This window comes from Chaetura pelagica, unplaced genomic scaffold, assembly GCF_000747805.2.
Source record: "Chaetura pelagica isolate M959 unplaced genomic scaffold, ChaPel_1.0 scaffold52, whole genome shotgun sequence".
Lineage (NCBI taxonomy): Eukaryota > Metazoa > Chordata > Aves > Apodiformes > Apodidae > Chaetura > Chaetura pelagica.
Window position 1 is genome coordinate 1,551,299 of NW_009952486.1, and position 27,232 is coordinate 1,578,530.

Below are 27,232 nucleotides of genomic sequence, written 5' to 3' on the forward strand. Positions count from 1 at the left end.
AAACAAAAATACCTTGCTCTGAGTCCCTCCCACCCCCAAGGTCTCCAGAGTCTCTTTGAAGGGTCAGCAACCCAACATCTGTTCCCGGGTGGACACTGAATGGCAGCAGGGCTGAGTCATTAAAGGTCAACTAGTAGCAAAGAGCAGAAGGCTGAATTTGATCCAGAAATAGCCAGGAAAAACTCTCACTGAACTCATCAGATGTTGTGTCTCCTCGTGGTTTGACTCCATTAGGTTCTGACTTCCTCTTGATCTATCCATTTTTGTCAGCTCATCTGAACTAGTGATCCCTGACCACAGCTACAAACCAGCCCCTCCAAGCCCTGAGCTCCCAGACCCTTGAGCTAAACCTGCCAGGTACCACGGCCTCCTTTCAGAGAGGAATACAGTCTCCTTCCCTGAGCAGCAGAGAAGGGGAAAGGGACAATAAAAGCTTCTGTTCAGCTGAGTCACGTTCAGCTCTTGCTGTTGCAGATGAGTCAAAGCCTCTGTGCAGCTGTGCTTGCCTAGATCCCCCACCCAGAACTGAGCAACTGCTCACCACGTTGGGTCAAGTTAGAAGAAAACATGAAACATACCTGCACACGAGGGAAAAAGTTCCTCAAGCCAAATGCCCTGTAAACACAAGTGTAGTACCCTTAGCTGGATTATTAGAACTAATTCAGTAGTAATTCACTATACAGTGGAATAGCAAAACTAAAATTTCTGCTGCTTCAACAGAAACATCTGTGAGTAGTTTAGAAATTGTTTCATGCTTTTAAGAAATATAGTAATTTTCTATTTCTTTATTTGAAAACCCACTTAGACATCACTCATGGATTAGTTTCTTGGCAAAATCTGCTGGGATCTGAGAGAAGTATCACTGTGAGCTTGCCCTGTTCTACTCCTTCCTACAGGGCCAGCAGAGATCTGCCAGTGGGCTGGAAAACACCACACCTGGCTCTACATATATTGGGAAACCTGTGCACCTTCCCTGGAACAGCCCCTGGGGAAGGCAGAGGGACCAACCCCCACAGGCAGCAACGGCTGTAGGTTAATAGTGATAAAATACAGAAACACGTGCATTTTGTCATTCCACATCATCAAAGACTTCCCCATCTCCTGCGTTACTAGCATGGGAAGGTAAAGACAGATAGATGCCTTGCTGCTTTGTGTTCATCTCCAGCTCCCTGCTGGGCAGGCCATGGCTGTGATGACCCACCCAGGGACAGGGCTCTGAGCTCTGCCTTGGAGCTCCATCTAGACACCATCTCAGGAACTACTCGATTACTGCAAAAAAAATCGACAAATTCTACCACCCCTCGCAATCCAGGCAACAACACAAGGCCAGGAGTTTCACAGGTGCTGGTGTGGATATGCTCGGCGTTACATCCTGAGCACTTAATTCTAAGCGGCAAATCAACGGGATGTAACACGGATGTCATCCCTTCCAAACGGTGAGTCAGGAGGCTTCAGAGGGGATTAAGGCTTTTCAGGCAACGTTTTCTGAACGTGCAGACTGAGCAGCCAAGTCCCTACCCCTTGACAACGACCTCTGTGAAGTCCCCTCAGATGGTACCTCAGTGCTGCTTCACCCCGCTCAGCATCCTTCATCCCGCTGCCTGCAGCACCTGCTCAAGCCAGGAGCTTCCTTGGCCACCAACTACCTACATAAATCAAACACATTTTGAGCCTGGAGCTGCTCGGAATTGTGGCAAACTGTATTCAACCCCACAGCTGGTGGAAAGGCAAAGGGAAAAATATTGAAAGCTTGGTTTCAGTCATGCTTAAGATCTACACCCGACTGCGTTTTTCAGAGGATTCTTGCTTTCCCTTATGTTATACAATATTGTGTTTCACCTTGTTAAGAGTTATTTTTAAGCCTGCTTCGGGAGATGAGCCTGTAATTTTTCGCAGTGGAACTGTTTTTTTGCTCCATCTAGTGGTGCATAAAGATCTGTACCATCCCAGCACACGCTGCCCTGAGCTGTTTCAGCGACTTCCCAGCATCAGCTGGGGAGAGGCAATAAAACACACCCAGAACATAACAGCAGGTCAGTAGTTGTTCTGCAAAACTGAAGGCTCACCCACCTGTTTTAGGCAAAACCACTCCAAATAATAACGTAAGAGCTGAGTATGTTTGCAAAGGAAACCACCACACTGCAGAAGAAAAACAAAACAACCTGATCCTAACAGGAGCAAGTGCCAAAAGGAGAAATTCCTTCCTCCCTGAATTCCCCCAGAGCAGCAGCTGTTCTTCAGTCCTTTGAGTTCCTGAATGAAGAAATCATGGTCTATAAAAATATGAAAAATGCTATTTGTACTCCACCTTTCCTACCAGAATGCACCATCAGACTGTCTTCATTCTTCACAAAACCAGTGCAAATTGACTTAGGAATCGGGAGAAAGAGGAAATATTCCCACTGGTACCTTTCTCTGTTTTATAATAATGTGCAGCATTTAGGTCAGCTACTTTTAAATTCTGGTTAACTAAAAGAGAACCTCTACTAGGCTCTAGTGCTAAATCCTGAGATCCACAGCATGTTTTATTTAGCCAGCCATGATTTATTTAAACAGGAAAACGTTTACTGCTGCATTTCTGACTTTCACTGCACCAGAGAAGGTCAGCATCTCTGTTTGCTCCAAGTAGAGTAAATGCTGTGATTTGATGACACTATGGATACTAACTCCAATGGTTTCAAATGCCAGCAACTTAGAATGACACTTAATTGGAAAACCACTGGATAGAAAGCACCCAGTGCTGGCATCCTGTTTCAGCTAATAACATTGCTCAGGCTTTGACTTCATTTTCTCCTGAGACGCATCATTAACTGCAGCCACATTCAGAATCATCAAGTGCTGTCTCTTCAAGGCAAGAGGGCTGCAGCCTTGACTTGGTGGCTTTAATTTATATGTTTAACCATTACTTTTCTTTGTTTTTCTTTACACAAATATATAAAACATACTTATTAAGAGATTGGACAAATCCTACCCTATGAAAGAGAATAATTACAGTGCTGCAGTTTAGTACACTGAGTAGACAGAGTTAATTACTGTTTACACTGAGGAGGGAGATAAGCAAATCAAAGTATCAGAAACTCCTACTGTTTCTATCTTTGGGAAGCAACTCCGAGAAAAGCAGTAAAAATAAAAAAAGCAGTAAAAGAGCAAAATTGTCAGCAACATTCAAACATTTCCATGTTCCATCCTGCCCAGCAAACATCAGAGCTGTCCCAGGGATCTGTCAAACTGCAGTAATCTACTACACAATTTTTGCATACAGAATGTTCAACTTTGACAGTGGGAATGAAAATACTTCATATATATTGTAAAGCCAAGTGATTAAGAAACACATGAAACTAAGGAACATTCAATAGCAAATAAGAGAAGCAGCCATATATTGTCCACAGTCTGCAGTTGGAAAAAGGACCAACTGCTACAAAATCATGAAGACAGATTAACCTCCCACAAGCAAATTCTTCCTTAGGCCTCGGACACTTCACAATTATACCTAAGGCAAGCACAAGAAAACATTTAACAGGAAGGATAATATTGGTACAATGCTAAGAAACAGTAGATCAAATCTAACTGAAAAGCAAATAATCTGTATTCTCTTTTTTATACAGATTCCTTCGGTGTCAGAAAAGCACACTGCACAGGATGAGAAGGAGCCTTATGCTGCCTTCACAGTTCTTCCCTTCTTGATCTTGATGACTGCATTTTTATCCCTTCCTCAAAGCCACATATAACTACAAATAAAGATCAGCTTTTCAACCTACACTCAAACACCTTTGCCTTTCATATGAGCTCCAGACAGTTTGGATTAATAATTTCAGTTAAGAAAGCAATAACAGACTTAAAAGCCTTTCCCCCAATACCATTCAGCTTTTCCTTCTTGCTAGGTTCAGGCTAGTAAATGCCACTTGACAGCAATTCTGTTTCCTGGTATTCCCCTTTTTTATCTGCTTGGGCTGTGTAAGTTTGGAAGATCCAACCAGCAGAAATGCTCCAGTTATTATAGAGCCACCAGACATGTCTGGAAACACATAATCAACAAAGTGCCTTTTGAGCAATAGTAACTTGGACTCTCTTCTCTACGCTCATGGACACATTCACATTCATCTGGTTGCAGTTACAGGGCTGCTCAATTACAAGTTCATTCCTTTAATCACAGCCTTGTACACAGCTTAGAAAAATATTTTCATTGATTAGTAACAGAAGGACATGAATAACCATCTTGCACTTTTGCTAATATTTACTACAAGACTTTCACAAACACAGGGAAACAAAATTAGAAGACAAATCTCAAAGAAGCTCAGAAATATAATCACTCATAGCTAGAATATCTGCTGTAAGAACATGAGTGTGCTGGTTCTTCAGAATAACCAAAGAGCAAAGAAAGAACAGTTAACCTCTACATCGTGATGTTCATAAAATGTCACGTTGGTGTTTGCCAAACAAAATTCTAGGACAGTTAGCAGGAAAAACTGCCTGATACAGACTAGAATAAACAGCTCCCCTCCCATCCCACATCATCAACATTTGGGGGAGAAGAAATCACATTACTTTGTACCCTTTGTACCACGTGACCATGTACATACAGGAACAAAACTCACAGTACACTTAAAGACTTATGGTACTGTTTATTTTAGTTCAAAATAAACTGTGCATTTTAGGTATTTGTTTACAGTTTGCTTGTGTTTTCAACACCAGACAGAAGGGAGAGAGCTGTAGAAAAGCAGAGAGAGGATATTACCAAGCATCGGTGGCAAAACGTTATGGCTGTGCCATTGTGAGTAACTCAGCCTTGACATGAATCAGATTCCTAGGGTATCCATGCAAGTGCCGGTCCCATACACACCAGAAAGAGAGGAGAGATGGGCTATACAGATGTTGCACTGACTGCACACTTAGCAACCCCGAGCTTCTCTGTTATCTTGAAGATGGACTACTAGACCCCGAAGGTGGACAGCAGAACTGGTGCAGAACATTATCTTCCCTGCCAAGGAAGAGGGGGGTAAGAAAGGAAAAAAAAAGACAGAGGAACAGAATCACAGGGAACAGCATTAGGAACATGAAGCTTGAAATTTGTTTGGTTTTGTTTTAATATCCACAAATAGCTTAACTTGTTTGCAAGTACCATCCAATTAACCCATTCCAACCTCTGACAGGACTTTCAATACAATAAAGAACAACCAAATGAGCCCAGGCCAACACTTAAAGAGTTAAAAGCTGAGGCAAAAGCTGTTTTTGAAAGGGCCATTTCTGTTTTTCCCCCATAAGAAAAACCCCATTAAGTAGTCATATAGATACCCAGCCCACTGTGGCCATGGCTCCTTCCTTTTTAACAAGGTTAAAAGAAACTCTCCACAGGCATTTTCAGTGCCCATATGATACTGAAAATGCAGAACACAGATGCATCCCCCTTCTGCTGGTGATTTACATACAGAAATATTGATGATTCACAGATCTGCTCTTTACTCCTCCCCCCACCTTCTTTTAAAGTAGAAGGAAGAACCGTGTTTCCATGCAGAGTTGCCAGCATCATGAATGGTGCTACAAAGCAGAAGGCACAAAGGCTCTCAAAGCAGCAGTTTGGAATACCTACATCTGTAATGCTAGAATGTGCTGTATGGCAGGTGGAGGAAGGGATGCTGGCTGGGCAGGAAGCTTGTACGAGGTGGCTTCTTTACCAGTAACACAACCACGAGTGGTCACTTCCTTTAAACTAAATAACAAGCTGAAGAGGAGGATGGAAAGGAACACAATGAAGGGAGAAAACACAAGAACATCCAAAAACAAATAGTAAAGTTAATGATATTCTTCCAACTCCTGATTGTTTTCAAACAGTTTGCTGTGCATGAACACAAGGCACTGTTTTTGCATCACTAGATCACACAGGCATCAAGTGGAAAATTACAAGTATTACTATAATTATGCCAGCTTTGCCATAGGGTTGGAACACAGATGCCTTATATAATCCTCTGAACCTCAGACTGACTTAGCACAGAGTGTATGACTTGGTCAGAGTTTGGATCTGGTTTGCTTTGCTCATCTGCAGTTGGCATCTTTGTTGACTGTGCTGGCTGGTCTGAGCTGTGCTGCTTCCCCTCATTGCTTAGCTGGGAAAAATATTGTCAGGCTTTTAAATCTCTGCACATGATAAAGAGAGGCAACAGTGCTTAAATGTGCTAAGTTATATAGCTAGGCAATTGCTATTGCTTTGGAAATAAGATTTCCATCCCATGTTATTTTTGGTAGAAAACTGCAGTAAGGAGTCTTATGAATAGTAAAAGGCTCCTGAAGTGCAGCTCCTGCAGCTCCAGCTTCCCCTGTGACTGACCATTGACTGGGCAACTGCCACAGGCCTCAGGATCTCTGCACAGAGTGGGATGTCTTATAGATACTTGTATGAAGGACATACTGAAATATTGGCTATGTACTTAAGCCTGAGAAACAGCAGAGTACCCATCAGCCAAAAGAGTAAACTGAGAATCAAATTTATTACTCGACAGATATTTTTCACCTCCAGGAATCCAAGCAAAAAGTTCCCAGTTTTCCTTGACTGGGCCTAATTTGCAAGAGTTCCCAGGGTGCTCTCAAAAAAAAACTTGTGAAAAACCAAACCACTCTAACACATATAGAAGCATCTCTCAGCCAGACATCATTGCACCTTAAGCCTCTGTGTTAACCAGTTATGGTAACAAAACAGCTACAATGCCTACCAGTGGCTCAGACAAAAAGAAATAGCACAATCAATCCTTCTATCATCTTCCATACAGTGGTTTGTTGCATGAAAGCCAACATTACCTGGTGAAACAAAGATTCCACATTAAAATTTCACATAAGAACAGTATTTTCAGAATAATGTTTTTTTACCTCCCAGAGGTGCTGATTAAACATTAAGCAGGTAGAGACTGCAAGAAAATGATGGGATTTCTTTGGTACTATAACATCCTTTGCATTATCTTTTTGTTTTCACAGGTATCACTGGGGAAAAAAGAAAAAGAAAAGAAAAAATCTCTAGCTTCAAGAGTTTGAAAATGGTCTTTGGACATGATAAGGGCATCTAATTTAATATTAGAAGGATGGAAGGTAAAGCAGATGGAGAAAGAAATTAGTGACAGCCAACATTTCATGCAAATCAGAACAAGGAAATCAAAATTATGAATAAACACATCAGATGAAAAGATGCTTCAATAGTAGCAGTAAGCAAATCTGCCCACAGTTGTATCTATCAGCCTATCCACATCTACACAAAGGACACAGATATGAGTGGGACATTATATTCCCAAGCATGGGCCCTCTCCTACATTCTCCCTTCCTGCAGCCATTTCTGCTTTAACACCACAGAAGCTGAGGAGCTGCCAGCTCCAGCAGCATTAGGGCCACAGGCTACTAAAAACACAGCAAAACCAAACCAACCCTCCCCCTTCATTTCAGCAGAGTAGGAAACCTTCCCCAAGGGTGGGCAGGTGACCTGTCCTCAGGGTGTCAATGAAGCCTGTACGTGCAGGAGTAGCACAAGCACCTGGGTAACCTGAGGCTCAGGTGACACCCTTTCCTGTGGCTGGAAGGGAGGCAGCACCCACCCCTGAGCTGCTGGCTGGAGGTTGTTTCTGCAGATGAATTCAGGTAAATGCTGGGAACAGACTGTTCCTCAAACAAGAGGAAGATACAATTTAATTTGCTCTCCCTGGATGCCATCCTGTGTCTGGGCTGTGCTTTGCACCCACTGTAGCTGCAAGGCCACTGAGATCATGGAGGCCTTCCCAAGGACCAGGCTCAGCAGCTGAAGCCTCTCCAGGACCTACCACCACCTCCTTTACTGTGTCCTTCACACTAGCTATAAAACCTGTATGTAAATGATCACTAACAAATGCAGAGCACTTCATGGAATCTGTAGCTCAGAATCGGAGCACATTGTTTTGAAAGGCAGGGAGGGAAGGGGAGTCAAAGAAACAAAGCTACAGACATGACTGGTTTTCCAGTAATTTTGCTTTGTTTTTAATTTCCAAACAAAAATAAATTGAAAAGAGCAAACACAGGAGGCATATGGGCTAACTGGAACACAGACAAATAACTAGCTGGAAGTACATTATCTATTAGGCTCCCTAAGACTTTTCTTCTAACAGAGGAATGCCACATAACTTCTATTATTTCTGTCTATTTTGAACATTGTAAAACGAGCAAGCAAGGGAATACTGCAATAGCTGCAGTTATTAAAAATGCATTATTTCCCTATTAACAATTCAAAACAGATGCCAAATATCGTCTTGACTAGAAATAAAACTGCTGGAGTGAATAAAACATCCAGCAATTAGCTAACAGCAATCCAGAGATGCTCCAGATTTCACTGTAGTGCATTCATTAATTGCTTCCTTCAGAGCAAATTTAATTTTTAATTCTGGGCTACAAAATTAATTCCTCTGTGTATTTTCTAAATAAAGCCTCAAAAACGAAGTCAGAGTGAATCATCCCTTTCTGTTAGTTTAGTTTCTAAGGATTTCTATTTATAAGTTGATAAATGGGAAGACTAAAAGCTAAATTTAATGCTATTAAATGTACGTGGAAATTTTAAAGCCCAGTCTTGCTGGTGTCCCAGCTTTTCATTCACAGCAATAGGATTCCCACGTACAGGTCACTACAAAAACAGGTGCATAATTTGTACCTAAGAGCTTACAGATTCAGTGGTACCTATTTGCAAAGTTCAGTTTGGATACAACAGCTTCAGAAATTTAACTGATGGGTAAAAGAAATGAACTCCTGACATGAGGCAGACAGCCTGGCTGTAACACACCACCACATTTCTGGGTAGGATGCTGCCTAGGATGGATCTAACATCACAGTACCATTTAAAACTAAACTCTACAGAACACTCTTGAAGCTCTTTTTTCCTTCCCAAGCACAGAGTGCTTCTGGGTCAGAGGGTGGACTGTGTTAGAAGGGAGTTCTGGAGCTACCCATGGTCCAGTGACCTGCTCAAGGCAGGGTGAACTATATCAGGTTGCTCAGGGCTGTGTCCAGTTGAATAAACTGTCCCTGAAGATGGAGATAATCACCTCCTCTCCTGGTCTGTTTTTAACCATGATCACAGTAAAACTCCCCTCCCTCCCCTGCCTTGTATCAACTTGGAATTTTCCTTACTGCATTCTGGTTTTGTTGCCTCTTGTCCTATCTGCTCCTGGCAGAGGCTGGCACCACCTTTCCCACCTTTTCCTATTAAGGAGCTGAAGACAGCACCAGCCCTAAGACTTCTCCAGGCTGAGCAGCCCCTGTTCTCCCAGCCTTTCCTCACTTCTCCTGTGCTCTGGCCCCCAGACACCTTGATGGCCCCTTGCTGGACTTGTCCCAGCACCCTGATGCCTTTCAAAAAGCCCAACAGACTCCAGAGGAGGTTTGACATGTGGTGACAGAAGGGAAGGAAGTGCCCCCCTCATCCTGCTGGGCACTCCTGCTCACACAGCCCTGTGTTTGGCTGCCTTTGCCACCACAGACCACCCTGCTGGCCCATGAGCATCTTTTGCAAAAGCTCCTCTTTCACCCTGCTAACTTGTGTGTTGAGCCAAGGGCAAGAGGCAAGAGGAGAACAAGGCCACATCTAATCCCTGAGCTCCAATCTCTAATCCCTCATAACAAAAATGAAGGTCATGTGCTGCTGGTAGACCTGGGCTAGTTAGCCAGGAATGGGGGTGAGAGTGAGAAGTTTCCTGGCAGCCAGTGATGCCCCACAGATTGCTTAGTTACCATGAGGTGACTGGGCAACACCACTGTACCAGGACCTGCTCCACTGATTCTAGCTGAGCTATGGCTCTGCACACACAGGTGGATGAGACCTAAACTTCCTTGAGAGCAAACAAGGTCAGTGATGAGTTCCTTCCCACACCCCCATCCTTCAACAGAAGCTGAAGGTGTACAGCATGTTGGGCCACTATCCAAATCTCTACATTGTTTTAAATACTAGCACTAGCAAGATAGTGAAACATTCAAGATACAAGTGGTTTTCCCATCAAAATCCCTATTGAAAGACTTCTAACAAGTCCTTAAAATCAAAGCATTATAAACTAAGGAAAAAGAAAACCCTCATTAAAACCAAGTGGGGGGTTCTAATAGTGTTCAGGCCCTGCTCCTCACTGAAGACAAAGCTGTCTCACAACTCAACTATGGATTCACTGCCACCAAATAAAACTAAGAGCTCTGATGGGAGAAAAAAACCCCAAACATATAAACAACAGGATGAATCCAAACATGCATGGTTAGAGATAACTAAGAGATGGAAGATTCAAATTAGAAATATGTGTATGCATTTACAGATTTAGGATTCATTGTTTGTTTTTGTCTTTCCTTATTACAAGTGCAAGGTGATTGGATCATCAGGCTTCCAATGTTTTTGATATTAATATTATTCATGAGCTGGCAATTATCACTAAGTTAATCATTAATAGCAAAACTAAAAATTAAATACATTTTGAATGACATGCACAATTTATTAACAGTTTTCATATTTCTAATTATTTAGATTAGCTGTCCTTTGATGCTTCAATGAGATGGAAAACCTGTATTTTTTATACATTCAGGGCAGACTCTTCTTGGCATCGAGGGTCTGCATCTGTTTAATACCCCCTTGCCTCCCTGGAAATCAAAAGGTGATGCTGAGCCTTTTGCAGGTCCATGCCTTTAACCTTCAGAGTGCCACAGTACCTGCCTTACCTCACCTACTGCCATGAAATATTTAGGGGTTACAGAAAAGTGTTGCTCAGAACACCAATATCCTACACAAACTATATAAACATTTCAACATGTTTGATATGTGAGAACTAAACCTACAAGCAGCTTCCAGCTGCCCAAGTCTAGGGGGATGTGCCACTTACAGCACATGAGACTCATTTTCTTGTACAATTCAAGAGTGCCTAAGAGAATAGAACTACCCTTTGAGATGTTAAAAGGGTATGATATGTTTTTCTAATACTATTCTTTTTTGCTTTTAATACTCAAACTACTATTCCTTCTCCTATGTCAAATTGTAACATTAGATCTCTCTTCAAAAATAAGCAGTGGGTGGACCATATCTACTCTTACCTGTACTCTGAGTGTGTGGCAGGGACAGCTAGCTGGGAATGGTACAATGGAGCTGGACAGCAAAACTGGTGCAGAGTATGTAAAGACCTACGACACAAGGAAAAACACAGAGTCAAAACACCAAGTGTTTAGGAAGGGGCTTTTGAGGGAAAAGCAGGTGCTGAGAGGTATGTTTGAGACTCATGATAACTTTGGATGGAATTTGATGTACAGCTCTCAATTCTGAATCCCAGGAAATAAAGAGGGAAATAGTCCCATGGCTTAAATATACAATCAAGAATGACAATGATGAACTGTTGCAGTGAAGAATTCAGGTTTTGTTGCAAGATTAAGGTAAAATGCCAATTTAAGAGTTTGCTTTTGCCCTGCCAGAGGCAAAAGCTAAACACTGCAGGTTAAAATTCCTATGGAAATGAAGCTTCAGATTTGCATTTTACTCTGCACCAGTCAAGCTGTTTCCTTGTTAATGGAATTACACACAGAGTGCTTAAACATGAGGAGCAGCAATGGGATGAACATGGACATAAGCTTTCTTCAGGCCCAGCAGTTATAAACACGTTGCAACATGGCACTTACAAATCTGAAAGGATCTTACATTTCAGCCAAGTTTTCAACAACATTCTGAAATGTGCAGTACTAATTCCATCGCTGCCATTTGTTCCAAGCATGGAAAAACTAAAAAAGCCTTACAACATGAAAATACAGTCTGCACCCCAGGTAATTGTGCTTGTATTGTTTCATTAAAACACAATTTCTAAGGAAGACAAGGTACTGCCTCTGAAGCAAAGCTTAGAAAATCTTTAAGCAACACATAGTCCACTTCTTAGCATTTTTTATGTTAGTGCCAGGAAACATTAAACAAGGTTTTGCACACTGGGTACTCCATGATAAACCCACCTAATCAAATTTCTTAAGACACAGCATTCTTCCAGGAAATCATACCACAAATTCCTGGCTCTCACAGTGTGCACACGTGGAAGAATTAGCCATTACACTGAAAATTCTCATTTACCTTTTAAGCATCCCAACTGACTACTCAACAGAGAATGTATGTGCCCATACATGCACCTGCCTCCCCTCCCCCATCTCCTACTTGGCTATTGACAAAAGTTAAAAAAAAAAATCAATTTTGATTCATCTGCATCCCTGAGGCTTAAAGTGAATCCTGTGAGGTCACTTTCCTGTAAGGTCAAACAGAGTGGTTAAGCAAAAGAGTCAGTCTTTGTTCAGAAAGGAGTCAGTTACTAAGCCTTTTTAAAAAAACCCACCACAAGGTCAGCCTGTTCTGGTTTCTGCTGCCAACAGTGTGTCAGCAACTGCACAGCCAAGATGAGCTGGATTTGCTGCTCCAAGATATCAACTGATGGTACCTCTGCTAAAGTACTGGAGCTTTAGAAAGGGAAGTGCAACCCAGCTGAGTCAGGAGGCAGGATGCCATGGTGGGACATGCCCTGCTAATGCCTCCTGGGCACAGGTACCAATGGGGGGCACCTTCCAACCACCTGGAAAGATGGCCAGAACAATTCTACAGATGGACAAGGTAGTTACTGAAAATATTGACGGGCCGTGACAAAAGCAGTTACAACACACAAAAGCTGTATATTCTGCCCAGAAAAAAACCCCACAGTGTGTTCACACAAGCAGCTGCAGACAAGGCACAGAAGCAGGGCAGGGCACCAGACGTGTGCGTTGCACCGTGTCTCACACCGGGTGGGGAAACCCATCGCACGGACAAAATCGCTGCCTCCCACTTTGTCAAGACCTGCTTTTCTTCAGTAAAAGCAAAAGGAGGAAATTAGTATGAGCATGTCCCTGTTTCCCTTCCCACCAGCCTTTTCTTCCACACGGATCTTTCTGCTCTCATCAGTATGTACTTCTTTCTTCAGAGAATAATCCAGTAAATACATGAAAGAACCTCTGAATTCAGTTATGCTGCACAGAGTATTTTGGACAGAGCTTGCTCCTGGCTAGGCCAAAAAGAATCTGCCCACAAGGCTCCATAATCTGTCCTACTCCATTTTCCTAGGTTCCAAAAGAATCCAAACAATGAAGAAGAAAGTTCTCCCTATAATCTCAGTTTGCTCATCTGCAGTTAAGGTTAAGACTCACCTATCACACAAGACTGCTTAGAAGCTCAACTGCTTTGAGTTTCTTTTTGAAGTGGAGTAGAAATGTGAAATTGCAGTCACCCTGATGGCAAATAAGTGCCAAAGGTTTAGTCAAGTAGTCACTACACTGGCACTCAGTCTTAGGAGGAGGCATGGAGTAGATCAAATGGGTGAGTGTTCAGTGCAGGTGTAGTTAAATTGCCACGTGTCACTGCTGTGTCCCAACAGAAACATCTCAGATGTCAAAGATGTAAGCCCAACAGATTAAGTTAGGTTTCAGCCATTGCTTAAGGTGTTTGAAGGTAGGCTCTTTGTCCAGCTCATTATAGAAGCAAACATGAGGATTGGAGTTTGGCCCAAATTTTAAAATTCAGGGATATTATGACCCAGTGTTTTGGTTCCTCTTGTTCCCACTGACTGATGCCTGATCTGCCAGAGAAAAGAGGAGGCTCAGGCTTTCTAGCTTCAGTCACAGCACATGAACTTCACCCAAAGCAAATACACCTTCTGCTGGCACAATCTAGAGTGGCATTTTGTGCCTTCAACCACCTGCTAAACCAGCACTTCCATTCATTTACTCCTCTGCAACACAGCAGGAACAGTTCAAGATTCAAATACCTTTTTAATGTGAGGGGTTTTTGTTGGTTGGTTTGGTTGTGTTTTGGGTTTTTTTTGGTGTTTTTGTTTATTTGTTTTGTGTGGGTGGTGTTTGGTTTTTTTTTCTCCCAAGTCTATAGCTAGATTTTTCAATCAGCCTGCAACACAAGTTGTGAACACAGAATTGATTTGCTCAGCCATAACACCTAAAGACATCAGAAGAACATATTTAAATTATTCAGAGGAGAAGTAATCACTCCCCCCACTCACAGTATCATAGATGATTGGCCCTTTTTAGTTTCGTTTCTACATCTCTCTGTGGTCTTCAAAAGCTGATTTAAGACTATAAATAGAACACAGCTACTTCAGTACTGACACAGCACTGACAATAAACCACTGAATGCTTCTTCTGGTAATTTCAGCCTCTGAAACCTCCCTGCAACACCACAGTGGACATGAAATCTCTGCAATTTCCTGCTTCCAGGCTAAGTAACTTCCAGCTCTCTCCAAGTACTCACAGACAGGTAACCACTTCTCAGTTTTTAAAGAAAGTTCTTTTGAGAACAGACCAGTCACACAGTAAAAACAACACAAATCTAATCACATCCTGAAATCACATCTCTTTTAGGACATCATCATCATGACAAAAAAAACAGCTAGGAAGTAACTATGCAGACCCCAAGTAGGTTGAACTGTTCCTGTCTATGTTTCTGCATAAGTTCCACTACATTTGCCATTAAGAACCACTCACTTCAAAAACACTTTCATACCCATCAGAGAACAGAAATTACCATGCTTTCAGTACTAGAGTCTTGCTTAGATGTACAAAGAAACTGGTTACTGATCAGGGCATAAAGCTACCACTTTCTTTTTAATTTTCTCTTACAATCACCAACAAGACACCAGAAGTCAGCAGACAATTTTCTCAGTAGTGGTTTGATAACAACCTGGGAGAACAGAGTATCAGGCCATTAAGCTGGAATTACTTTTGCTCTAACAGGCTGCTCTCTTACTGTTTTAAAAACATCCTCTTAGCAGGCTGGTGAGTAGCAAGCACCACATCAATCCAGCCAAATCTTGACAGCCTGCAGAAAGTTTGTCCTCCTGACTCTGAACAGCACATGGTATTTAGTACAAGGTATGACATCCAGTTCTTTTTTATTTTGCTTCTGTTTCTGTTTCTCTTTCATTTGAACCAGGTGGAAGCCTGTATGTAGGTTGCCCGCGCTATTCAATGTGTTTTAGAACTTTTTCCTAACAAGATGATCAGCTTTCAAACAGAAGAGACTGAGAGGCTGTTGTCTCATGGATACTCAGTACAAGTGTATTGGTACAGGACTGGTCTTTCTCTAAAGTTAATGATGTGGCTGATGACAGGAGTCTAAACGTGTTTGTTCATCCTAACTCTGCACTTTTCTACAGCCACATTACTCCCCTTCTTTATGTGGAATGCCAGTCTGTTCACCTCCATCTGCCAGTATTCTTCCTTATTTTTCTGGTACTTTTTTCCATGAGGTGCTGTATTCAAAAGAGTATGTGCAAACACTAGGACAAATTCACAGCAGCACAGTCTCCTCTGCTGCCTCTGGTGCTCTGTACACCTGGTGCTACTTAACACATCCCCTTCTTTAGATTAGCACCAGTGCCAGAGACGTTCCTCCCCCACATAAACCTCTTCACTGCAATGTCATCCAAGGTACCAAACAATGATGTGTTTGACTGGATTCATGCCTAAAGCCAACAAAAGGAACACTTCCTTTTCTCAGCACTTTATCCTGATGAAGAACATTAATTTAGGAGTTCAACATTTTCTTTCCTGCTGCAATCCTGAGCTATGGGGCTGCAGCTGGGATTAGACAAGATTATAGTTAGAAACTAGTGAAGTCATTGCTGTTCTCTTTTAATAAATCTAACCATTTCTGTAATGAGAAATAAAAACTGAAATATACTCAAACTGGTCTCCAAATAGGGGATGAACAATAAAAGTGACAATACGGACTGATACCCACTCCAGTTTGCTTATTAACTTGTTTAATATTAATACACTAGAAAGGCTTTCAGAATCAACACAGTGACTGAACCCACAAGACAATTTGCTTTTCAGAAATTCACCCCAGCAGAGAAAACAGCAGATAGCTTTACATGGCAACTCAGATAAGCTCCTCATAATCCAGGGTTGATTGTAGTTGTGTGTGGACATGTCCACTAAGAGCAGATTTAGCAGATGACTCATTCACATTTGCAAGGACAAATTCCTACTGTTTTGACATCAAAGATACTTCTTTCACTACTCAGATCTTCACCCCAAATACACAGGACAGCATGATTTTGGCTTTTGAAGTAGCACTGAAAAGACATCCCTTTTTTTCCATCTGATTCACCCCACTTGATGTGCAGTGCTGGCTGTGGTGGCATACAGCAAATTTTAGGCTTTTTCCAGTGTTCTTCTAAATTACAGTATTTTCCCCACACAGTTTTTTAAAATGGCAACTATACTAAATTAAAGGCTGTTACTGCTTTTATGGTTGCATATGTACAAACCTGACAGTTCACACCTGCTCATCACACACTACAGAAGACTACAATGAAGACCTTTTTCCCTATAATTTCCTTTCAACAAGATGGTTTCTGTACACAGCCTCTTGGACACCAACTCATGGGAGGGTAACAGGACAACTCATGGCAAACAAACATCAACACCATTACCTTGCATGGCAGTCTGAGTGTCAAGAAAACCACCCCAATACCATAACGCAGCACAACCATTTGTTCTAGACCTGCTATGGTGGCATCTCCCTCTGTCTCCTCTCCCAGGCAGCAGCCACACACCCTAGTGAAAAGCATTATAGGGTTTTTCTGTAATAAAAATCAGAGATAGTTTCACTTAGGTATCAAAGATGCTCCATAAAACCTGAAGTTCTCAGAGGTCAGCACATGTAGACCAGAGAACAGACCACTGAATTTTGCTCAATATAGGAGCTGGCTGTCATTAAAATCATTACATATCAGTATTTGTACATGTTGCAGTAAGAATGCAAAGTGATAGGTTCTTGTTCTGAATACTACTACCCATTATGCATTTCCCACTCAGCTATCCACAGCTGGATTTCTCAAGAGAATGAGCAGATACACTTTCACTGACCTCTCCTCCATTCAAAGGGCCTGCCAATGATTGCCATCTCACGGGAAAACAAACCCAGCACTGTCACAGCACACCCAACAAGGAGCAGCAGTTATTTGTGTTCCATCCTAGAACACAATGCTTTTTAACACTAGAGAAAATTATTTTTAAAATAAATAATATAAACGTTTTTTGTTCCATGCAAACAAAATCCTTGCCTACACAAACAGGCAAGGGGTGATTCTTTTGCATCCCAGCCAACGCACAGCTTGTAGGCAGCCTCCAGGAGTGGGTTAGCTGTAACTAGGGTGAGTTTAATTAAGATTGTAAATATGTAGGCACTCCTAATTAGGAACATTTATTTCCCTTTTGATTAAGCTTTACTACAAAGCCATCTATTCTGAAAGGCGATGTACGATAATTTACAATGCACATAAAATGCTCTTGTACCATTTGTGCTTACTATTCATTTTCAAAATCTGTTGGAAAAAACCCCCCACAGCACAAACCCAGAAATAAAGAAGAGCAAAGAGACATGAAGCTGCCTATGGTAGAAGGAAAAGGCATTTTAGATTAAATCACTTCTCTGTATTTCCAACATCATTACAGTAAGTCCTGGAATTTCTCAAGAAACTACAACTCACATTACAAAATACACCCACATTTATAATTTCACAAAGCAACAATCATAGTAAACCTAAATCTAACCAGTAACATCTACACATATCGGATGTGAAGCTCATGGAAGGGGGAATGTACAAAGAATGAAATTACACAGATGCAGCATAAGAGATCTACAGCACGGAAAATCCTATTACTTAAAACAATGTTACAATTATGTATGTTCAATTCAGTGCAGCATCCAAAAAAAAGCTTTTTCTAACCCTAGTAGTTTGACATTGCTGTTTAGCTTCTTCTAGAATAACAACAAATCTTGTTTTTTAGATGTAAAAGAGATGTAACTTATATTTAAAGGGAAAAAGTCCTTATATATTACTAGAACACTGACAGAAGTATAGCATTTAAGTTTTCATACCAAAGCTTACTCGTGCATTAAAGAGCTTCTACATTTACCTGTAACAGAACAGAGTGGTTGAAAGAACATTAAGATTCTATAGATAAACGTTCTAGAGTGTTAGTTCTAAAAAAGCCCCCAGGTGCAACAACTTTCTTAATTAGGAGTTAAAATACAGAATTACAGAATTCATAGCTCCTGCCTTCGTCTCTACAGCAATGTGCTGAAGTAGGTAAAAGATATCAAACCTGTAAGCAGTAATAGAGGAAAATATTGCACAAGATGGTTCTGTAAATAAGAGCACAACATCACTGCTAAAGAAAGTAGCCTACAGAGAGCAAATCTTTAACACTACAAGATAAGCACTGTAAGAAATTCTGTTCCCTGCTGAGAGTTACAAAATCCCCAAATCCCAGAACTGAAATTAAAATGGAGTCCAACACAAACATTACTGCTTCTTCCTTGTATAAACATTTGGAGCTCCATTGGAAGCTAATCCACACATACCTGCTTTTGAAGTTCACTTTTTTACTTGAATGTCACCTTCCCGTGTACAGTCCCGAGTTTATTTTTATTTCAGAACATTTCAACTTCACTGTTCTTTCAACCCCTATAAAACAAAAGCCTAAAGAAAACTTAAGAACAAATTTCAACACTCTTTTCACTATTCCCTTTCTTTCTTGAATGGCTGAACTTGCTGTGCCTGCATGTGGATGGGGCTGCCAACCGGGGAGCACAGCCTCTCCGATTAGGACCCACGCAGGCACTACTGAATTAGCTGCAAAAGGCTACACATGACAATTGCATCTGCTTAATGTGATCCTCTGGCAAACCTAAATGGAACCCTAAAGGCAGAGGATCTTTGACCAGAGTTCAAGTGCAAACAGCAGGTACAGCCATTTCCAAAGAGTGGATTCGAAGCAAAGCGCTGATGGCAGCGAGGGGGGGTGGCAGAGGACAGAGCTCAGCTGCACACTCATCTCTGTTTTGTTCTCCTTATTCCTTGAGGTGGAACAACATTGCAGTATGGCTTAGGAGAAAGCCCACAGTAAGGGTCAGGTGGAACCACTAGAATTCAGCTGAATAAAGCCAGCTGGTGTGCTTTCCATGTACACCCTGGTGCCCACAGCACAAACAGCGTGCAAACTCCAGCATTCCTCTGCCTACAAGTGGATGAGCACACAGCTCTGCTGCCAAACGTGACAGCTCGTGCAAAGAGCTGCTGCACTGCATCAGATGAATGAAATATTAAACTCTGCTGTGCTGACTATCATGTGTGAGCACCTGCTCAAGTAAATAATAAGCAACGAATACATCTTATCTTTGTTTTGATCGAGCACACCTGAAGCGACAATAAAACCACAGCGACATTTTGCCTCATGATGTGACACTGCTTAACACTGCAGCCCATATCCCTGTATTAGTATTTATGTATTTAAAAATCAAATCACACTTCAGTATGACGAAGATTTCAAACAAAATGGGAGATCCTTGACTCATCACAGACAGAATTCCTAGCATCCTGCATTATTTCCTGGATGCAAAGTGATGTGTTTTTTTTCCCCGCAGCTAAACACAGGCTTATTCACTTCACAGAGTTACATTTTTTAATACCCATAGGCACAAAACCAATCATCATCTGTGCATTTCTAATATACAGGTCATTCATCTGCCAAAAAGGTTAACACCCTAAAAATGGTTCATGGAAAGAAACCTACCAAACAATAAACTGATCACTACTCCCACTTCTGGAATCCTCAACACTGATATCAGAGACGTGATGACAGATGAAGAAGGAAAAGGTACTCACAAATAACACCTTCTGCAAGCCATCCTTGAATGTGTTGTGGATTTGGTATTTATATTTTCTTTCACGCAATCTGAGGTAGAAAAGCTCTTTCTTAAGAAAAAGAAAATAAAAAAATCACATTCACAGCTTTTGCATGCTCATTCAAGATCAGCCACAGCAGATCATCAGAGACAAGTAAGCTGGTGATGTAACCAGCATCAAACACCGCATCAGATAAACCCAAAGGCTCTACAGGGTTGTATTTTGTAAAGCCAAAAGGTTTTTCCCAGAGAGGAGGTTCAGCAAGCATAAACCAGCCACACTGTTTTCACATTCTTGGCAGGCTTGCTTTCTGCTTCCAGAAAAAGTCCCAAATCTGTATTTATTATTAAACTTCATCACCAATAAAAACCAATATGCTTTCTCATTTGATATTTAGACAGAAACATTAAAGCACCAAATGTTGCATTTTCGAATGCACCATCTCTGTATGAACACTGTAGTACAGTCCAAACCAAGAAAAGGCCATTGGTCCTTTTATCTCCATGGCAACAGCAGCATCTGTGAAGACGAACCGTATTCCCTCTTCACTGCAAAGTCAATTTATAGTCACATACTATGACATAAACTGATAAGACAGCAAAGCTAATCAGCAGCTTGGAGAAACAGGAACCCTAGTAGGAGATTAAATTCTTGCTCAAGAGAATATTTAGCTGTGTACAGTATTTCTCATGTGAAAATTACAAAATGAATAACCAATCAAGCTGTTCCTTTGAGATGGTCCAGGATGGGAATTTGTGAGCTCCCCAGTTCAGCCAACAAAGATAGTTGCTAAATAGGTAATACAGAATCAGCTTCTTGCCTAAACCTCCAGTTATACCCTATTAAATGCGGAAACAATTAAAACAAAGTTGTTCTTTGCAAAAAAAATTCCTGAAGACCTGTTACTTAAATGTTACATTTTCCTATTGCAGTTTCCTCAAAAGACTTGTCATCATTAATAGCAACAGTAGAGCAAGAAGTTTCACAACTCTACAAACTACTGCTCTCCCATCTCCCTCCAAGCCCCTTTTTAGCACTGTCAGTGGTATAAATATTTCAGCAGCCTCATTCTTGTGCACTAACAGTCTCTGTCTCCAGGGAAATGACCATATGTACAGGCTTGATGAACTTGCCTTTATTTTATTCCTGCCCACAGTGGTCCTTTGTGAAACAAACAAACAAAAACAAAAAACAAAACCCAAACCAAACAAACCACCAAACGAACAACAAAACCTCCAACACAACCAACCACACCACAAAAATTTCCCTTTTTTCCTGCCCTTCCCTGTCTCTTGCCCCACTCCAGTGCTCAGCATTCAGGCCTTACATTACCAAGACAGCCAAGCTTCCTCCCTTGCTTCATGAATCAATGTAGTGACCATCTGCTCACATTATGAAGTTAAATATATACCAGAACACACTGATGAGGGCAGCTCATTTGCCATGGTCAAGTGATCAGTTCATAGCTGTTTCATGGCCAGTTGTATTATTTCCAGAATGAGAGAGAGCAGGTGGTCAGCCAAATGCTGCTTATCACAGCATTACCTATGAAGTTCCTCAGGCTAAAGAGAAGCACAAATTGTCAGAAATGCTGCTAAATAATCTAACTTGGTAAAACAAAACAAAACAGTAAAGCAGGAGTTATCATCTTTGGTGTGGACTGATTTGCAAATGACTGCCTTTCATCTCAGAATACCCTAAGGTGCTCCCTTTTGCTTAGTTGTCTGCCTAAAGCTGAACAGTGAACTTTACAACCTCCTGTTCACCCCCACTTACCTGCCACTCAAATTCCTGCTACACAGGAAAGCAAGATGAGAATTTCATATGGCAGCTGTGCACTCAGGTTTACCTATTCAGCTTAACCTTCCATACCAACATAAGTCAAATCAGTTATAACCTAGAGCAAAGCCCCAACATTCTCCATTCCCCCACAGAATTGCCCTGTAGTGCTTGGATATTGCATCAACAGGTACTTAACCAGTATTAGTTTTAAGAAAGCAACATCTAAACATAAACCTGAGGCAGGACCACCCTAAGACAGTGAAATACACAGAATCTGTCCTAATGTGGCAATTCCTAAATAGTTTTGTCTGTCTAAATCACATCATTTCCCTGGTGAGCTTGAGCCTGTAACCCCAACTCACATGGGCCCATGGCATGGATCAGGCACCTCAGCAAGAAGACCCCATTCCAGAAGGAAGGTTTAATTTGAAGCACCCACACCTTGAAATACACACAGACAACACTGCCAGACATGAACACGATCACTTGGTATCTACATGCTTTTCAAGTTAAGTATCTTTTCCACAAATTAAGATAATTCAGAGAAATACAGATTTAAGACAAGTGGTTCTTCTATCGGACTACAACCAGCACAAAGCTGCCTTCTGCTCCAGAGAAGCTTTACAGCCATTCAAATTATTTAAGACAAGTGGTTCTTCTATTGGACTACAACCAGCACAAAGCTGCCTTCTCCTGCTCCAGAGAAGCTTTACAGCCATTCAAATAATGTCTCATTTTTAGCAGATATCAAATACAGAGCACTGAAGAAACAGTGGAGTTTTAAAAGGTGCTTGTGTATTGTAGAGCCCAAACTCTCTAACAGCCATAAATACACCACACAGATAAATACCTGTCAAGAAAATAAAACTGTTCCAGAAAACAACTTTCCAACCTATTGTAACATCAAGCAGCTCAATCATCGCCAGTATATGAGGCAGAGATTATACAAACAGTCTTGCCAGCTTGGTTCAATTCTTCTGTTTTTAAATCCATGCACAAGTTGGATGAGAAGTGAAGAATAAGTTATACAAGTACTCAGAAAGATGCTCTTTAGATGGTAATCATGGCAGATCAAGAAGGAAACACTCTGGTCTGCTAAATTAATCTATTAGACAATTGAAGCTATTTTTTCAAAAGTCCAGTTTTGAGGAGTATGTCTCCAGGGAGGCTCTCAGCTGCTGAAAGCTCTAACCACACAGATTCAGAGCTGATGCCACTGCTTGCTCACTCAGGTCTACAAGAGTTCTAGTGCCAAACGTACCCAAAAGCAGTAACCCAGCCTGCAGTAGTTTCTTCCTCTATGAAAGATGCATTAGGAATTTAATAGGTATTCATACATATTCTGTAATGAATGCCAGTGAAATTTTAATTTTAGATAGAATAATCATAGAATCATTAAGCTTGGAAGGGACCCTAAAGATCCCCAAGTTGCAACCCCCCTGCCATGAGCAGGGAACCACCAGACCAGGTTGCACAAAACCTCATCCAACCTGGACTTAAAAACCTCCAGGGATGGGGCATCAACAACCTCCCTGGGCAACCCATCCCAGTTCCTCACCAGCCTTAAAGTGAAGAATTTCTTCCTAATATCTAACCTAAATCCCCTCTCTCAGCTTAAAACCATGACCCTCTGTCCTATCAGTATCTTCTCTGATGAAAAGCCCCTCCCCAGCTTTCCTGGAGCCCCTTCAGGCACTGGAAGGTGCTCTCAGGTCTCCCTGGAGCCTTCTCTTCTCCAGGCTCAACACCCCAACTCTCCCAGCCTGGTTCCAGAGCAGAGCTGCTCCAGCCCTTGGATCATCTTGGTAGCCCTTCTCTGGACTCTCTCCAACAGCTCCATGTCCTTCCTGTGCTTAGGGCACCAGAGCTTTACACAGCCCCCCAGGGGTTCTCATCAGAGCAGAGCAGAGCAGAGGGGCAGAATCCCTTCCCTGGCCCTGCTGGCCACACTTCTTGTGATGCAGCCCAGGACACAATTGCCCCTCTGGGCTCCAGCCCTCACTGGGGGCTCATGTCCAGCTCCTCATCTCCTCCCACCCCCAGGTCCTTCTCCTCAGGGCTGCTCTCCAGCCATTCTCCCCTCAGCCTGTATTGGTGCCAACCCAGGTGCAGGACCCTGCTCTTGGCCTTGTTGAACTTCATGGGGTTGGCACTGGCCACCCCTCCAGCCTATCCAGGTTCCTCTGGATGACATCCCTTCCCTCTTGGGTGCCAACCACACCACACAGCTTGGTATCATCAGCAGACCTGCTGAGGAGACACTCAGTCCCACTGTCCATGTCTCCAACAAAGATGCTGAACAGCACTGGTCCCAATACTGACCCCTGAGGGACACTACTCATCACCTGCCTCCACTTGGACACTGAACCATTGACCACAGCTCTCTGGGTGCAGCCATCCAGCCAATGACTTATCCACTCAGTGGTCCATCTGTCAAATCCATGCCTTGTCAGTTTGGAGACCAGGATGTCATGTGGGACAGTGTCAGATATCTTGCACAAATCCAGGTAAGATGACATGACTTGCTCTGCCACCATCCACCACCTCTGTAGCCTTCTTGTAGAAGGCCACCAGATTGGTCAGGCACAATTTGTCCTTAGTGAAGCCATGCTGGCTGTCACCAGTCACCTCCTTATTTTCCATGTGCCTTAGCAGAGTTTCCAGGAGGATCTGCTCCATGACCTTGCCAGGCACAGAGGTGAGACTGACCAGCCTGTATAATAATATTCAGGAACCTTTTACTGTGTGTAGTGGGGTTTTTCATGTGCTTGGTTCAAATTTTCAGTTTGGTTCTAGTTTTTGTTTTGACCTCTCCAGATATAACAATAACTGAAAAAAACAGTATCTCCCCCTAAACTCATCTGAGCCCTTCCTGTTCTATTCAGGGTAACTGACTAATTTCCATAGTTTACATTAAGCATGTGCTCAAGCTGCTGTTTGACCCACCCTATCTTTATTTCACTCTCTTCCTCAGCTCTCTAAAACAGCCTGAAGTTGGCCTAATGAGTAAGCACAGCATAAAGTCTGCCCACATTCACATCACAGCAGAATGAGTTCAAATGCTTTACAATTGACTGAACACCAGAAAGTGAAAAATTAGTAACTGCACAGGCTATTGAGCTTTTAACTTAGAAGAAAGGCTTTGCTTTATAAGAGAAATACACTAAGTGGGACAGAACTGGGAACACCAGGATAGCAGTTTCTAGCATTGGAAAGTCTACTCAGCAAGATACTTACAGTATGTTACTTGATGCCAGTGCATGAGAAGACCTAGACATACAATGCCCAAATCCTTATCCTAATGAGTTTGCCATCTAGAAGTATTAAATACAAAGACTCTGGTCCCTCTGAAATTATTGGGAAGAACTCCCATGGGCTTTATCAGAGGAAGCTTGTTACAGTAAGCGTTCAGTTCCACCAAATCCTACCAACATTAATAACCTGACAACACCAATAACCTGCACAGCTGGTGAACTATCTGTTTCCAAGATCCATTTTTCTCTGCAGAGACTCCTGTTCCTTCCATTGGAGCAAGGAATGAACAGATCACTCAAGCAATATACAACAGTGCCATACAGGCCAGCTTCTGCACAATCACCACAACTTACATGCCCTGAGTTGCAGTTCATACCCCAGATGACATTGCACTACTTGCTGGTCTGTTTGTTTTAAATGAAGGCCTGAGTTCTCCTTGAATATTGTGGGATACACTAGTAGGCAAAGCCATTAGTTCCTATTTATTGTATTCTTACGTTTATAGTTAACATGTGGGTCTCCACATGATTAAGATGCTTTATTTACTCATTCCAGAAAACCAGAGCAAACAAGACTTGCAGTTGAAGTGACAAGTGAAGTCCCATGGGCTAAAGCCCACGTCCTTCACCTGGCCCTCCCAGGGAGCCTCAACCTCTCCACCCAAGTACCTAACCAAGCAAGCATCCCACAGACATGAAAACCATTCCCTGTTGGAACAAAGCTTTTAAAACCTCCTTTTGATCTCTCCAGCCTGATTAGGAGCAGCTCTGTTTCTAGATACTATCCTGATCAGCTTTGTTCTCCTCACAACGTTATTTGATGTTCCTCTCACCCTTTATTTCAAAGATGCCCTCATTTTTGTAAAAAAAAAAATAATAAATTCTCTCAACAAACAGTTTAAGGTTTCCACTTGCCTCATGCTCAGTGCCCAAAAAGTGAGCTTATAGTTTTAAGGCTAATTTTTTGGATTCTCTTAGAATCTCTGCCAAGAAATCCGTAACTGGCTGAAAACTCTCATGTCTTCACTCTTGCCACCTGAGATGGGACCATTTCTGAGCCGGGAGACACAGCCCCAGCCCTTGGTGCCCCCACTGAGCACCAGGGCAGGGCCCCCAGCCCTACCTGAGGATGAGGAGCCAGGGGAAGGGTCTGTTTCCCTGCAAGCACCTCCTGCCCCTCCGCGAGACGCTCATCAGCTGATGTTCATGGCCCTTCGTGCGGTGATAAAACACTCAGAACAAAAATAAACATTTGTAAAAGGGTTGCCAAAAAATTCCTCAGTTTTCAGTACGGTATTGTCATGTTCAATCTCATTTTTGAAATATTTTTCATGGTGATATGTAGCTCTCTTCTGAAGCTGCCAATTTATTTTCCCTGCTATTTATTTTATTCCGACACCCCAAAGCTTTAACAGGGACCTGCTTCTAATTTTCAGCTTGGTTGATGTACATTTGCTTGTGTGGATTTCCTTTGCAATACTAATTTTATCCCTGCTGTGTTCTGAGCTTAATATACAGAACCTGATGCACGTATCTGTTTTCTCTTACCTACTCTCCATTTACCCTTAATCTAGTTAGAAGCAGTCATTTAACCTAATATTATTCCCTGCCAGTGTTTGCCACTCCGTTTCAGGGACAAGTAGAAGATACTTTATGCCAAGCAGCCTGAAGGATTTCCAGGCTAAAGAGCAGAACTGAGCAGCCTGCTCCTCCCCACAGCACTGGCATCTGCCTCTACTGCCCTACAGAGTGAGCCTTTCAATTCCAGTAACTACTTCACTTAAATTCTCCACTGTCTATTTCTTATAGAAGTAAAATTTGTTCCTAAGGCTTCACAGAGACTCTTCCCTTCTTCCCCGAAGCTCCTCTGCCTCTCTCAGAAACTCACCCCAGCAGGTTCTCTTCTGTGACCAGCTTTTCTGGAAGGTCCTTCCTCTTCACCAAAATGAAGCCTCTGCTGAACACCAGTGGCTGCTGAATTAATTTACTGGCTCTCATGATGAAAAACTGAGTATTAACCATAACTGGCAGCTGAACAGCATCGTGAGAAAATCTCTGTACTATGGCTCAAGAGAAATTATTTTTTTCTGTTTGTACATTGATATTACTATTAGAAGCATCCTTGGTTTCTGCTAAGCAACTTAAGCCCTAAGTCAAGCCAGCTAGGCTTAAGAACTGTGCTAAAACAAGGCTCTCAGTAACTCCTCCCACTATGCAAAACAACTTATGTTAAAAGGAAACCTACCTAAATAAGATTTCTATCCTACCCAAGTTAAAATAATTTTGCAAGCCTTGTATTAAATTGATCACTTTAACAAAACTCTCTATTACTGCCTTCTCTGACTACAGACACACATCCAGTAACTCCCCACACCTTTATCTTCCGGCCCCTTTTTGGAATCTGTTTTGTGCCATTTTTGCCCTGTTACTTGATGTGCAAACTATTCAAACTCCCTTGCACTGCAT

General features: G+C 42.1%; 1 protein-coding gene across 1 annotated transcript in view; it reads right to left on the reverse strand.

Annotated features, from left to right (window-relative positions):
- IQSEC1 (IQ motif and Sec7 domain 1) overlaps positions 1-26,788 on the reverse strand; it is a 197,078-nt gene extending 170,290 nt beyond the window's left edge. Inside the window, exons 1-2 of the mRNA XM_010008862.1 lie at positions 26,655-26,788; positions 11,059-11,145 (exon numbers count right to left, since the gene is read on the reverse strand). Of these exons, the coding sequence (XP_010007164.1) occupies positions 11,059-11,145; positions 26,655-26,788 (221 nt within the window). The remainder of the gene's footprint in view (positions 1-11,058; positions 11,146-26,654) is intronic.
- Between the last annotated feature and the right edge of the window lie 444 nt (positions 26,789-27,232).